The 15,516-nt window shown below is 46.9% G+C and overlaps 1 protein-coding gene across 11 annotated transcripts in view; it reads left to right on the plus strand.

The window, feature by feature from the left end:
* Window positions 1-15,516, plus strand: part of MAP7D3 (MAP7 domain containing 3) — a 1,453,570-nt gene that overhangs the window by 714,609 nt on the left and 723,445 nt on the right. For all 11 annotated transcript variants that reach the window (XM_069612805.1, XM_069612807.1, XM_069612812.1 and 8 more), the window contains one exon: window positions 6,177-6,310. In XM_069612805.1, coding sequence (XP_069468906.1) covers window positions 6,177-6,310 — 134 coding nt within the window. The remainder of the gene's footprint in view (window positions 1-6,176; window positions 6,311-15,516) is intronic.

Raw genomic sequence — 15,516 nt, forward strand, 5'->3', positions numbered from 1 at the left:
TCCCATGGGCTGCGATGCGGGCAGTCTGGGAAATGTGCTTTTCTCTACTCTACTGATGGTGTTCTTTTTGAGGCACTGTGATATACATTGGGCTGGGACAGAGGAGGCTGTTGTTCCCTTGATTTGTATTGCAGTGATCAGTTAACAACACCTTCTCCGACACCCTTCCTTAACCAACTCTGACGTTTCCTAACTATTAAATCTTTGATTTCAGAGAGAATTGCTTCTGCCCTTACACTCCTACTACAGAATTTTCGGTGCTCTTCATGGGAGTTCGGTAATTGCTCAGTTTGATATCCAAAGTCCTTTGCTCTATTAGATCTTTTTAGGGCTGGTTTTCTAACCACCTGCTTTACATCAAGACGTGAGCTACGTTTTTCCCTTTTCCTCTGTTTTCGAAGTCCATTCTCCATATTGCAGGGTGCCAAGTCCATATTTAAAAGAGCATCAAATCTATTTGATAAAGGGACCTCGTGGTATAAGAAGCCCCATGTTTGCACGCATTGACTAAGATTAGCCTAAAATCAACACCAGATCTAATGCATTGTTTATTCACTCATGCACCATGAGGAGTATCAAAACCCATTTTTTTAAACAGATAAACTGTTCCAACCATGGTAAAGTGCAAAACGATCTGCATACAAGATAATGAATAATGTGTTGATTTTGTTACAGGGGAAATGCTTAGAATGGGGGAAACGGAAAGCCATATGACAAGGAAGTGAAAAATTCCTATGCTTGAACTGCTTGTGTTGCAGTTTGGACACTGGGTAGGATTTGGAAGTGGGAGTATTTTACTTTCTATATTTGGAAATTGGGTATGACATTATTTTGGATGGAATAATAACGTAATTTCCTTTTCCAAGGGTTGGGGGTTATGTTTTTATGCTTTAGGTTTTTAATTCATACTCCTTTGCCTCATAGCCTTCTATGCTTGAGGCTGACATGAATGAATGCATTCAACATTTTCTAAATGCAAAGCTTTCAGCTTCCACAAAGAAAGCTGCATGGTTCTTGGCTTTGGTATTTTAACGTAGAACCATTAAATCATGCATTTCTTCTTTATGGTTCCTCCTCGGATCAGTCAGTAATAATATTGGGATGGTGCTCTGCTTGTTCCACTGATGCGAACACACACATGGAGCCGTGTTGTTGGGAGTAGGAGGCAGACTTTGATTTTGGTTTCCTATTTTTGTTGGGAGTATTTTTGGTGTCTGTTATTCTGTTTTTCTTTTTTTTTTAAGGTTTTGTCTGTTTTTCAGGATTAAACGTTGTTGGTACACTGCTCATCTGTAAAGCTGATTGCGATAATTTCATAAATGGAAATCTTTTCCTTCATCAATTATCAGGGTATGGTTATTTGTCTGAGTGAATATGTGATGTATTCTTTTAAGTCTACCTTTGGTGAACAATACATGTGCAAGACCACAAGATAGTTCAAGTAGGTATGGCTTGAACACAAATGTGAGGTCAAGGTCTATAATTACAATTTCAGAGTAGCTAGACATTTAAAGAAAAAACAGATCACTGTAGCCGGTCCGATGGCACAGCGAGTAGAGCGGTCACTTTGACATCTGTGCAGAGCTTGCTGACGCAGGTTCGAATTTTGGCAGGGCCAAACTCAGCCTTTCATCCTTCCGAGGTCGATAAATGAGCACCACACACTGTGGGTATTAATAAGCAGCGCTCCGATACCGGAGGGTTCGTAGCGCTATATAAATGCTAATTTATTATTAGAGTAAATAAGGCATTTCCTTGAAAATTGTCAAACCTCATATTGCAAAATCCAGCTGCTGAAAAGATGCACATACCTGAAATGATACACATACTAGACACATTTTAGGCACTGAATCACCAGGATGGTGTTTTTTTGCCAATGTAAGCTATGACTGTCGAACCCACAGAGAAACCCACAACTTCACCCTGACCACGGGAGCCAAATGGAAGTCGACCCTCCACCATAGGTAACCATGTGGCAGCCATTGAGGGGAAGAGGGTTACGGAGAAGTTGTGTATAGGTAGGGGAGTGAGGAAACGAGAAAAAGGTTTAGGAAACGTGAATGGATAGGGATGGGGGAAATAGGAAAAACACATAACATATGACTTCACAGTAGTTCATGAGTATCCTGTATTCTACTGGCCATGAAACCTGAATGCCCTTCCTTAATCAAGAGCCCCAGTACTAACACCCCCTGACCTGTCTCTACATATTCTTAGAAACATGACACAGTCAGCACTAGATGGTTGCCAGACGATGCACAAGCACAGATAATCACATACAATGATGTCCGTAAGGACTCTGAAGCAAGCAACATTATACAGTTATACTGTTATACAGTTCGACAAACAACAAAAAGCGTGGCATGAGTAGCATAGCGAATGAAGTAGCAGTGCCCCACTAAGTTGAGCCTTTGTCCGACACAGCTTCCCCACTTGCTCGTGAGAGATGCAGTGTCCTGCAAAATCATGCCTTAACTGCTGGCATGAGATTTTGCCTCTGCCCCCACAGTTTTGCCTTGCCTGCCATAAGATGCAATGGTGTGCTTATCTTTTTCCTGGGCACCTGTCCGTGGTGCCCCAGGTGCAGAAGAACAAGCGAATATGCTGCAGCAGTAATGGATCACAGCCCGCCGACTCACTGTGCCTCTGCTGGCAGCGGGCGTGGTGTAGTTTGGTTTCCGTGTTCGCAATGAGCAGACCTGCCACTGCCTCTCTGCCGCTGCCAATCACCTTGCGCTCACCCACAACTTGGCGTCCACACCTGCACGCACCTCAGCCGGTGCCTGCGTAATTCTACAATCACCAGCAAGCAGCACGGGCTGGGACTAAATAGGCCATCAAGGCAGTCCTCCATCACATAGCTGAACACGTGATGCAGCCTAGCCTACTGGGAAGGGTAGTTTCCCCCCTCCAACAGGAGTTTTCCTCTGCCTGACACCGCCAGAACCTATGAGCCCTGACATCACTCCTGCCTCAAACCAGAACCCTAATTCCCAGTCCTCACAATGACACACAAGTCTTTCTTTTATGATGGTTTGATCTTGTATAGTCTGATCTCTCTGAGTTGGGCTTAAATAATTGAGACAAGTTAAATATTTGTATTTCCATTGTTGCATATTGTTCAGTGCCCCATGTTCACGACCACAGTGAGCCTCTCTTCATTCCACTTCAGTGTTTGATCTGGTAACGTTTTCCCCCCGATTCTTTATTATGTTTTTTGGATTTGTACAACTCACTGCTGCTGTTTAATGATCTCCCGGTGCTCTGGCGGCACAGAAAGAGAATGTGTGGGGTTTGGGTTAGTTGGGATGATAGGGGAAAGTGCAAGATTGTTGTGCTCTTGTGGTGTCTGGTGCACATCGGATGATGAACCCTGAGTTCTGCGAGGTGTTGCGAGCTAGGAGCATCAGGGCGCTTATGTCCAGAAACTAGACTTGTGCCCATAGTGCTAGATCGCATTGACCTGGGGCTATGGTATGCAAGTTGATTTTATTAGTGTAGTGTTCTGTTGTTTGCCATTTGGTGAGAGCGATATTGGGAATCTGTATGTGAGTGGCTTAGTTGGTTTGCGTGCATCAAGTTTGGGCACAGAAATTTGAGGGGCAAGTGGATAAGGCTTAGCCAGGGCTGAATTGACTGATTTCAGAAATTAGAGTCCTTTTTGTTTCTTTGGTGGTGTCATGAATCCCTGTCAGGAATTGGAGAGTGCAGAGCTAGGTTGACACCTGTCGTGATATAGCTGAAGTCTGGCAATGAATATTTTGGAGTCCTAGATAAGATGTGTTCTTTGTATGTGATGTAGAAGTGTCTAGTCATCATGCATTAAGCAAATGGGATCTATTGGCCATCCTGTTTTAGTCACACCACCTGAAATAGTGATTTTATTCAGAAACCTGTTGTGCTGTTGGGCAGACTGATGACAAACTTAAAATGTTTTATTGAACATATACATGGATTAGCCAGCCTTATGAAATAATTAAATGATTCTTGATAGTGTTTTGTATCCACGTAATCAATATATATATCTTTCTCATTTCCATTATTAAAGGGCTTCTACAAGTCATAAGGTATCTTATGGTATGAACATTAGTGGACTAGATGCTGCGAGGGCGAACCAAAATGCACAAAAGAGCACAGTGTGTAGGCAGACACTCAGGCTCGTGCCATGCTTCTCTATGGGGCCATCTAGATCGGAAAGTGGAGAGAATGGCAAGTGGGCCAGAGGGGAAAGGTGGTGGAAGATGAGCAGAGGAAAAGGGGGTAGGGCGGTTGGTAAGCGAAACAAGACCAATAAAGGCTGATGGGGAGACGTAGATAGCAAACTTGCTTGTGCAGCCTTTTTCTGGCGGCTCTCTGCATCTTCGCTCATGTCAGGCGCCCAACAGACATAGATCCATGAACTGCCATAAGTAGTACTTTAATGTCTCAGTTGCACCTTTTGACTTAGTAAGTAACCCTGCCAAGTATGGTCACAACCCAAGACGTTCTGAACACAAATTACTTAACTGTAAACTGTATCAAAAACCTACTTCCTTTTGTGAGAAAGAACATATTTTTTCATAATAGCTCTGTGTGGACGTTGTTTTATTTAAAGTTAGTTACCCACACCCCCAACCAGCCCCCTCCCTTCCCATAAGAATTTACCCTGACTGCTCACCCACAGCTGACTGTTAGCCAAGTGTAACCACACTTTGTGCAGTTACTAAGTGTATCATGTACCAACTGTATATTTTGAATGTATGTAATCAGCTGTAGGTGTATGTGACTGAATGAAGGTGGATCATGACTGCTGCAGGCCTAGGCAAATTGTGCCTTCCGCTCTGGAAGATTCAGCTTTCCACTGGTAATTGATAGTATGGTTGTCCCTTTAGAAAGGAAGTCTGCATTGTAAATGAAATGTTTCAAAAGATGGGTGGTGGTCCAACCCAGGGTAGCCCTATTGTAATCAGGGGTGATATTTAGGGCAAAGTATTTGGTGGATGATCTGAACTGGAGTTGGTTGGAGAAAGGAGTTCTGAAACAGATCCTATGGCTTTCCTATAAGGGGCCGTGTACAACCATTGACTAGAAGGCTTGCTCTTTATGGCGTGCCATGGAATAAATCTCTGCTACGTGGAGAGCTATCCCCCACATTTGGATTTTGAATACTCTTATGGAAAGCGTACATCTGCCCTGTTTGGAGAGTCACCAGAGAGACTGACTTTCAGGGGTTAGCTCTGGCATAGCCCATGGAGGTACTGTGGCACCCAGGGGTGGCCGTTGAGTAAGGACTGGACAGGTAACTATTAAAAACAAAACTTTAGTTGGTAGGCCCCTAGCTTAATGGACCCAGACCCTACTGATGTAAGAGAAATGAAGGGTAGCGGGTATGAGATGAAGTAGCACATTACCCTTCTGTGTGTCCCCGAGGCCAATCCTCCGGTACGGCTGAGCTCACCAATATTTGTTCACGCCAGTTGGCTTAACATGCCACTGAGGCCCGTGTTTGGCTTTTGTGACAAAAGGGTAGGTCTCCCACTCAGATGTATGCATCATTTGGGCCGAAACCATGCCTCTTAAAAGTTTGTCTGAATTAAATACAATCTCTCATAGATAGCCAGAGCTAGAGCAACGTGAGAGAATGAAGGATGGCAACTGTAATACACATTTGAAGAGCTAAATACCTTTTGAGTTACATGAGGATGGACTACAGACTTTGTGTATTATAATTCTGGAGTGTTTTCTTTGATTCATTTTTGAATTGTTGCATACTGCTGCAAGATGCACACCAATAAATTGGTGTTGAGGCATTATAGTGCAAAGATATGAAAGGAATTTAAAGAGGAAGACTAGACTCTCTTAGCAGGGATTTAGGAGCAAGCATGGTACTAGTTAGGCAATGAAACCCATGAGGGTAGTAACCCTGCAACATTTCTCCTGTTAGAGCCTCATAGATAGCACCAAGAAACAAGAGAACTCTGGTCAAACAAGGGGAAATTAAATATGCCTGTTTCCTTGTATTTGAGAAGCTAAGCCCATATCTTGAACACAGGACTGAGAGACTTCCTATCGGTTTCCATCACTGAATAATTTTCAATGATAGCCAGTGGGGTTTTATCTGTTATCAGTCAAGTTGTATTGTTTTATTTTATGTTTGACTATTTTAGTAAGTCTACATAATTATATTATCTAATTAGAAACCGGAGCCTGGGAAACAGTCACCGTCCCTCGTCAAGAAGCGTCCTCCATCTCCATCTAATGTAGCTAACAGGAGAAGATCTCCCTCACCAGCAAATGTGACAAAGCGTCCTCCATCTCCTTCGACACTAAAGTATGTATAGGATTTAACCTATTTTCTTTACAAACTGTATGTGTAACCATGCATTTAGTCCCTGTGCTTTTGTCAATATGAAACATAAATTGTTCTGTGGTGTAGCAGATTGAGCTAGTGGACTGAATCAATGATGTTTCCTTCACAGTCATGATAGTGCTATTTCCCTAATAATGCTGCTACCCTTCACGAGAAAGAGTGGAAGTTGGCAAACTTCTTGGGTACTCATTACCCCTTTTTACACCTCAGTATATTACATTTCCCTCTAGAAAGGACCAAGTCTATTTGCCTCTGGTCTGCAGTAGGTTATCACTGTCTTCCAAATTATTTGAATAGTTGTTTATGAGAGAGATTTGTCTTTTGCGTATATTTGTAAAAAGAATGCTTGCTTTATGTAAAAATCTGTGAAACTCACTCTGGTGGGCCTTGGAGATACGGTTCTTCTCATTCATTATGTAAAATTTTTGTTTGTTTCCATGAGGAGATATCAGAAAAATAACATCTATAGCATTGGATCTTTCATAGATGTACATGCTTTAACTACTGTTATTGTGAAAGAAATACATTGCCAATGGTCTTGCGAATGAACCATCGGATGTTACTTAACAGGTCCCTGGTAGTGTCTTGGCTTGACAACAAAAATATTGAACGGTCCATAATCAGCCATGAGTTTAAAGAAAGGTGACTACATTATGCCAGTCCTTATAACTTAACTGGCTACATGTACACCAGCTGATTAAGTTCAAAATCATATGCACCATACATAACTTTTTTGGAAGAATGCCCCAGATGATTTCCCAAGAATGTGTAACCCATCTCCTTCCCCTGCCACCCACTATATCCCATCTACGAACCAACTCTTGGACAAGTTGAATAACATCTGCCAATGGAAATTCAAGCAACGCAGATTTGGAGGCAAAACTTTAGGGGTCATGATGCTTAAATTGTGAATCGCCCAAAACCAAAATTGTGAAACCAACCAAATTACTTTTTCCTCTCTACCCTGTTTCATGATGCGCCTAAACTCAGCCTTGTTATTGTTTCTGTAACAACTCTACTATAATTTCCTTCCAAACGTAGTTGGTCCTGCTCATTCCCCAGTTATCGGTCAATTTATTCAAAAAGCACCCATCTCCCCTCTTCAAAACACTTTACCACTGACAATACAATAGATTTGTTGGCACATGTTTAACCTTGGTTTCTTTCTAGGTGAAAACATGGTCCGGAAAGACCTCAAGGAGACGGAAACTATACTAGACTATGAAATAAAAACATGTAATGTATTGCACAAGGATTGCCAGACTGATGTCAGGGACGCATTCAAACACCTAATGCAGTAGCATATCCACCTCGTTATGTTCCTGTTCGTCCTAACCAATGAGTGTTAAGGTTGCATGGATGCTGCTATGCTAGTCTCTGAAAACTCTGGATAGATACCTATCAAAATGTGTTTTTTCTTAATCTATCTTTCAATTCCCCCCATACTATGGGATAGTCTAACAGCCAGTACGACTCCGATCTAGCCGCTCTGAAATGCAAGTGCAGTGTAGTTGAACGGAAGTGGCAGACCTCAGACTCATCCTCTGACAAAATGGCCTATCGCCTACTCCAAAGGCAATACCGTCTCTCTTTTCGCTCCAAGGAGAGGGCCCACATCCAGACCCAAATATATGGGGCCTCTAACAACACAGCTGAACTTTTCAAAATCTGCAAGGAACTAGCCAATCTGCAGTCTCCACCTTACCTCCTCCTACTCAGGCCCTCTGTATTGCACTGGCCACCCATTTCACCTCTAAAACTCAGGACATTCTTATCTCTCTCTTCTTCCCCTTCCTCCATTCCTCCACCTGTCCCTCTGCCTCCCTTGGCCTCTCTTCCACCCCCACTCTCCTCCTCACCTATCACAACGGATGAGATCTCTAGAGTAGTCCGCTCTGTGAAGATGTCAACCAAACCGGTGTCTCCCTGTTCTTTCAAAACCATTAAGGATAACATCTCTTGCCTCGCTCCAGCTCTTGCTGACTTCTGCAACCACTCCTTAGAATCTGGCTCTTTCCCTTCTTCTCTCAAGCGCTCCCTTATGCACCCCCTCCTAAAAAAAAAAGCGCCTTCAGCCGACCCCCCGTGTCCAGTCAACTACCACCCTATCTCTACTACACCCTTCCTTGGGAATCTCCTGGAGCAGTTGGGCTTCCCCCAGCTGACCCAACACACTGAGCTCGTTAGCTGTTTACATGGCCATCAATCTGGATTCCGAGCATCCAGAGGCACGGAAACTGCTTTTCTTAACACCCGTTAAAATACTGCTTGCAAATCTTGACTGTAACACTCCTGCTGTTCTCATTCTCCTTGACCTCTCTTCTGCCTTTGACATGGTCAACCATTCTATCCTCATAAAGCGGCTCCAAGATACTCTTGGTATCTCAGGTCGGGCACAGGATTTATTGACCTCCTTCCTCACCGACTGCCCTTCACAGGTGCTCCTGGGCTCCTTCTCCTCTTCCACAACACACTCTACATGTGGTGTTCCTTAGGGCTCTATCCTCTCGCCTTGGCTTTTCAACATCCCCTTGCAACTCTTGCTCACGAGATCTCTGCCTTCTCTCCTAGTTTCTAGTGTTACGCAGGTGATGCACAACTCTTCTTTAAGCTCCCCTCTGCCGCCGCCTCCTCTTCTATCATCCCTGATTGCCTGTCTGCTATTATGTCTTGGTGCACCTCCAGTGAACTGTCTTACTGCCAGCAAGACTGAGATCCTCCTTATCGGAACACCTGCTCCCTGTTTCACCTCCTGCACTCTGGCCGCCCTCTATGGGCTCACCTCCCTCTCCGTTCCCTCCTGCCCTCTGGCCGCCCTCTATGGACTCACCTCCCTCTCCTTCCACTGAAGCCAGAAACCTTGGGGTCATCTATAACTCCTTTCTCTCCTTACTCCTACGTTCCATCCCCTTTCCTCCATCCTGTAGGAGTGTCCCTCGCTAGGGACGGGAACGGAACCTTTTTCACCAGAAAAAGAACACTTTCCCTTTTAAATGTATACATGTGTGGGGCGTGGACCTGGGAGCATGCGCTCATCTAACCCCACCCACTGGCGCCACACTTCAGTCCTCTTTTCCGCATCAACGTGAGCAGACTGCTTTCACCAGTGCTCCTGGGTGAGGCCTCAAGCCTTGCAATTCTCTGCGATTTCCCATATGTTTTGCTTGTTCTAATTTTAAGGTTTTGGGAACACTGTCCACCGGTACCTTAGTCTTTCCTCGGCGCATGTCGACCGCGGCTGGCATCAGCAGGTGCCCGTCTTGCGATGGATCCTTTCCCATCTCGCATCCGCACACGCTATACCTCCAGTGCCTTGGGGAAGACCACGGATGGGAAGGCTACTCAGCGTGCAGTGCTCTCACGCCCCAGTCCCTCAGACAGCGGCTTGCACAGTGGATATATTTTTGTTCTCCAGGACTCTGCCACAGAGCATTAAAGAATACTTACGCAGGAAGGCAAGCGTACCCTTCTCAAAAGCAACACTGCTTCCCGGGCAAGCCTGCTGATGGGAGGGGTCTGTCGGACCCTCACACCGGCAGCAAGGTTACCAAGGCTCTTGTAGCTACCGGCTTAATGGCCGAGGGGTCCAAGGGCCCTACCGGTTTCGCTGCCAAGGAGCCTACTGGCTCTGGGACACATCCCGAAGGGCTGAATCTGTTACCGGGTGCACACCTGAGGGGGGCGCCTACACACGGCGTAGACAGCAGTATCGGCCCTATGGCCGAGGGCCAACTGTTTACCAGGCCCATGCCTGACGTGCAGGGTGGGGCAGAGCCGATGCGTTCAGGCATACAGGCCGAACCCAGGCCTGCTTCGTCCACGGTCAGAAGTGCAGAAGGCACGGATAAAATGGCAGCGCGCACAGACAAGATGTCACCCAGGACAGAAGTCCGCCAACAAGGTGAACCGCAAAGATGAGAGCCTATGGCCAGGGCTGATTGGGGTCCTATGACTCTGGTCACGTGGAACACTTCATACCCGACATTCACGGGTCAAGCACGGTATCATGAGGGCATGTAGTCTGAAGGTGGGGGCAAAGAACAGGCCTTTACTCCACCACAGCCGGCACAGGACCTCACCCAGCACGCTTGCAAGGATCGTGTTTTGGACACATTTTTTACCATTATGCAGTCTCCACAGATGGGTAACCTCCTTAAAGGCATTATTCAAGAGATTTTGCCACCCACGCCGCCTCCTTCGGTGCCTGCGCAACCTGTACCTCCACCACCACCATTGCCCATGCCCCCGTTAACACCGGTTGCAGTACCTACACCTCCAGTTCCAGCACCTGTACCTTCTCCAGTGGCAGAACTAATGCCTGCGGATCCTGGGTCACCTAACACAGGGGACCAAGAAGACACTGATGAGGAGGAGCAGAACACGCATTCTTCGGCAAGGGCATTCCATGATAAGATCGCTGGATTAGCTGATTACCTGGGCATACCTCCGCCCCAGAAGGAGCTGCCGTAGTCAGGGGTACTGGCGGAAGTACTCACCATCCAAGCGGAATCCAGATTTGGCAACCTGTTGCAGAAGGATGTAACGCTCACCTGGTATCCACTCAGCCTGTTCTGACCCCTTACGACCTCGAACCCTTCCCTGGAGGCTATTCAACTGGAGACTGGGCCTGGAACACAGGATTGGTGGAGTTTAACTCCTTATTGTCTCCGTGTGCTTGGACCCCTTCTTCCCCAGGGTCCAACCCTTCCCATTGATCCACAGCTCACCTTGTTTTCTTGGATAGTGTGCTCTCCGTCCTGCCTTCAGCGCAGGGACGCGTTGATTGATGCGGGCTCGTTGTTGCCTAGTTACTTCACTGGCAAGAGTCCGACAGGTAAGTATAATGAGTCTTTTGAACAGTTTTCTAACTTCGTTTGTTTCCTTCCTTAGATGATGGCCGGCGTCCGGGGATGGCGGCGTGCTGCTGAGATGAGTAGCGCTGATGGTGAGTGAGAGCGTGATGCACCCCTTTCGTATTTGCATTGAACTGAGTTCTTTTTCTGTGTCTTTTAGGTGCCGCGACATTTTCAGTGTGGATGCCGGTTATGAAGAACAAATGCGGTTGGTAAGCGCGGTATGCTGCACCTCTAGATGTTTCCACGCTAACCTGGAGTGTCTTTTCCCTCTTGCAGATGGATGAGAAGTTCCGGAGACAGAGTTCCCCCAGAGCGGCTGGGATTCATGTAAGCGTTTGAAGTTCGTACAGTATTTAAAAATAAGCGAAGATTTGCAGAATGCTTACTAATGCCTTGTTTCTGTTCTTTTCCCTTTTCCTTAGGATTTCGGCGTGCCGGGATGGGAATGACACCGCCAAGATGCCCGCAGAGCAGAAGGAGCGATGACTGATGGGCAGAAGCGTCGCAAGGTAAGGCTGTTCCTAACGGTGTTCTTGTTCTTGCAGGAGCTGAGCACAGAAGAAAGATGCAGGCCTACTGGAGACCGATCCGAACACAGTGAGTGTCACTCTGCGGGTGCAGAAAACGCAAAGCATGTTTCTCAGCCTGGGTGTGGCTTAAATAGTCTCTGGGTATCCTAGGTGCCTCTGGGCTGAACTACACCCAAAAGACTAGACCGCACATGCAGTTCTGGGAACCGAAATATGTGGGGGCATCCATCTTGTCCCCATCAATGCACTACAAGTCCAATCCCCAATGTTATCCTATGGGAGTGAGTGAGTCTGGTGCCACAAGCGCCAAGTCTGACTCCAAGTGGGTCTTTGGAGGGATGGAGAGGCCCTTGAGGGCCATGTAGGTGATCGTGGCCTGGCTCCAGCCTGACATCTTGGAGGGCTGGGGACATGAGGGGCAGGAATCATGACAGACGTGGAGGCTTTGGCAAAGAAGGGATGGCTCAACTCCCACTCCACTCAGCCAACAAATAAGAGGCTGAATGCAAAATGCAGGCAGATGGAGGGCGACTCTCTGCTCTAGTCAGTTCACCCCTAGCCACTGTCATCAGTCATTGTGACGGCGTCTTTGAATGGCAAGCCCCACACATCTAACCCCTCAACTTCAGCACTACTGGACAAGGAAGAAAAAATGCTCGAGGCCAATGGGAAGAAGATGTACTCAAATGCAGGGCTTCACCTCAGGCAGACCAACACCAATGGCATCCTGGCAGCGGCTAACCAACGGCTGTGGAGGGAAATTGCAGACTTACTCCTGGATATTCCAGCCGGCAAAAAACATCTCTTTCAAGGCAGGAATCGCCAAAGTGAAACTTGTGGCACAGGACATCATGGAGCCACAGTGGTGCACATAGATCCCGCTAGCAAGGCAATCTGTGTGGCGACTGACATGAGAAGGACGACATGTCTCAAGGCAACCAGATTTAACCCTGATTTTCTGGACAGAATCCTAGACCTAGCTTTCGAGGGCAGAGACTTGTTCCACTCCACCACTGATGAGGAACTCCTTAAAGAAGAGCAGCTCGTAGACGGCCAAATCCCTGACCATACTTACCAAGCCAGCAGCCAAAACCTTCACACAGGGCCACTCTCGATCAGACAGTGGGTGATCCTTTGGCGGTTTCCAGGACTGACAGGGCAGGCAACCAGACGGGTCACCCAGCCAACATAAACGAAAACACCAGGAGTTTTTACACAAGGGCTTTTTTCAGTGCCCCTCCCAGTCATCTGCCTGTGACCCAAAAAAAGCAATGACTACTCTTCTCAGATCCACAGTACGCCAGTCGGGAAAAGGGTGGCCCTGCACAGTCCAGCTTGGCACTTCCATTGTACGGACTAATGGGTGATTTGGCAGTCTCCCCAGGTTTCCGGCTTCCCCTGCCCATACCCTCTGTAAGGAAGACATGGTATGAAACAGTAAGACAGACACAAGTGATCACAGTTCAAGGGTGTTATTTGAACTTCAACTGGGTTTGAAAAATGCCTATCTAATCGTAAATCTATAGATGGGAGCAAGCTACGGCCATCAAATAATACTAATGCAGTCCTAGTCGAGTCTATCAACATAAAAGGGCATTTACCAATAAACCTATTGCCTATCCTTACTTCTAAATACAAAATAGTGTGGGAAACAATGTTATGCAAAAGAAAACTTCAAGAAAGGCACTTCTGCCTGTCTGAAGCCCGTATCGCATCTGGAGCCTGGAGGAGCAGGAGCTCCCTCCATCTACTGCTGGAGCAGTACGCTTCTAATGCTGCCCTGCATGCCTTAAGGTAGGCCTTAAACCCCCCTCAGCTGTATTGGCAAACGCGGCAGCGCGAATGCGCTTTTTCGCAGCCCGCGGCAGAATTAATTATATCCGCGCTGCACTGAAACGCCTCACTTGCCCCACTTTATCCAGGATTTGCCCTTCTACTGCCTGGAGTGCACCTTTCCACCATCTGCACCCACAAGGCTCTTCCACCTTCCAAGATGGCCGACCGCTACACCAACATCAGCCCATTTGGCCCCACGGCACTACGAGCCATCTGATTGTCCCCTCGCCCCTACATCTAAGCCAACCACGAGCCGGCAGGCTCGGAGCCAGCCCACCACGAAGGCGCACAAGAAAGGCACTTCTGCCTGTCTACGCCGTCAAGCCTAGGGCCACGACCCCTGGCCCCCCAGTACCGTCCCTCCATCTTACAGGGTAAGCGCACCTCCCATTACAACTCACCCTACCTCCCCAACCAGTAACCCAAACTGCTCCCAGCCATCACGGACCCGGTGCACATGCACCTACTAACACTGTCCACATAGCACCATTGTGCCCGCGAACTGCCATATAATGTATCAATGCACAATCTGTATGTACTGCACTAGCATAAGTATCCAGCCCACACCTGCCTCACATTAGCAACTTGCTCTTAACTGTCTTTACTTTTGCCTGATTGAAATTGCCTATTCTTACACTTATTAGCAAACTTGGATTTAGCCTATGCCTATCCTGCTGTTGCCTGATTGAAATTGCCCCAACCTAGCAGCCCAGCTGACGCTACACTCCTTACTATGCTCCCCTGGCTCATTCTCACCATGTTCCCTTTTTGTGTTATGGATAACAACATACCATGTAGCAGCAACAGCTACATACCATACAATAGCGGATTAGCTAAACTCGGTTGCTCAAGACACCACCCCATCCCCTGCCCCACACCCTTACCACCATTCCCACACACTACTCACCAATACCACATTGCAACTGTCAGCGACAAACCAGCTAACACCATACCCAACATCACCAACCCTTCTAAAAAAGACTACACTGTCACCAACCCTCCCAAGCCACAAGGATACCGCCCCACTACTAACCCTTCCTTCTCTGCGCGCAACAGCAGACTTGGCCTTAGACTCCACACCACTACTTGGAAGGTGCCCATAACGCCCATGACTTAACGCCACCAATAAGAAAAGCGCTAATGCCACTAACACGGCATCCCTAAAAGGAGCACTACTCAATGTTAGATCCCTAGTTGCACACCCCACCGAAATCGCCGACATTATCCTCTCAGCAGACCTCGGCATGGTTACAAGAAGCAGCAGGACCCTACCTAACTCTTGCCATTCCTGACAAATACTCCATCCTCAGAGCCGACAGACCCAATGCTTGTGGAGGAGGTGTAGCATTCATATACAAATCCTCACTCGACCTTAGATCCACTACATCCCTCCCACTAAAATCATGTGAGCACCTTACCATTAAAATACAAACCACACCAAAGACTTCTATCACTATGCAACTCATATACAGACCCCCAGGCCCTACAGGTACTTTCGAGGAAGACATTACCTCTCTCATAGCCGAGAACTCTAAGCCCCACTCCCAAAACATCACTCTAGGAGACTTTAATTTCGGATACTGTTAGGGAGAATTCTCTGTTTAGGCTGAATTTCCTAACCTAGTGAGTCCCCCAGCAGCTTTGCTGGATTTTTGGGTTTATTTTTTTCTCCTGCCAAGAGTGAGACTCTCTTACCCTCACTCTTGGGCATGATTTGAGTGTGTTTCTTTGAATCTAGATGTGTTTAATGGGCTATGGGGTCTTTTACTCCATAGGGCTTCATGTGTTTTTGTGATGTGTGTTACACAGCACCCTCAGTGCAGTAACACAGGGGAGTCATAGTGACCCCCCAGTATAGACTCCATACCCTGGGACTGACTACGGTCTCCCAGGGCATGTAAAGGCACCATTGACTTTACTAGTCTTAAATTCTGAACAGAACCAG

Source organism: Ambystoma mexicanum, chromosome 5p, assembly GCF_040938575.1.
Source record: "Ambystoma mexicanum isolate Mex_15411 chromosome 5p, UKY_AmexF1_1, whole genome shotgun sequence".
In the NCBI taxonomy this organism is placed as follows: Eukaryota; Metazoa; Chordata; class Amphibia; order Caudata; family Ambystomatidae; genus Ambystoma; species Ambystoma mexicanum.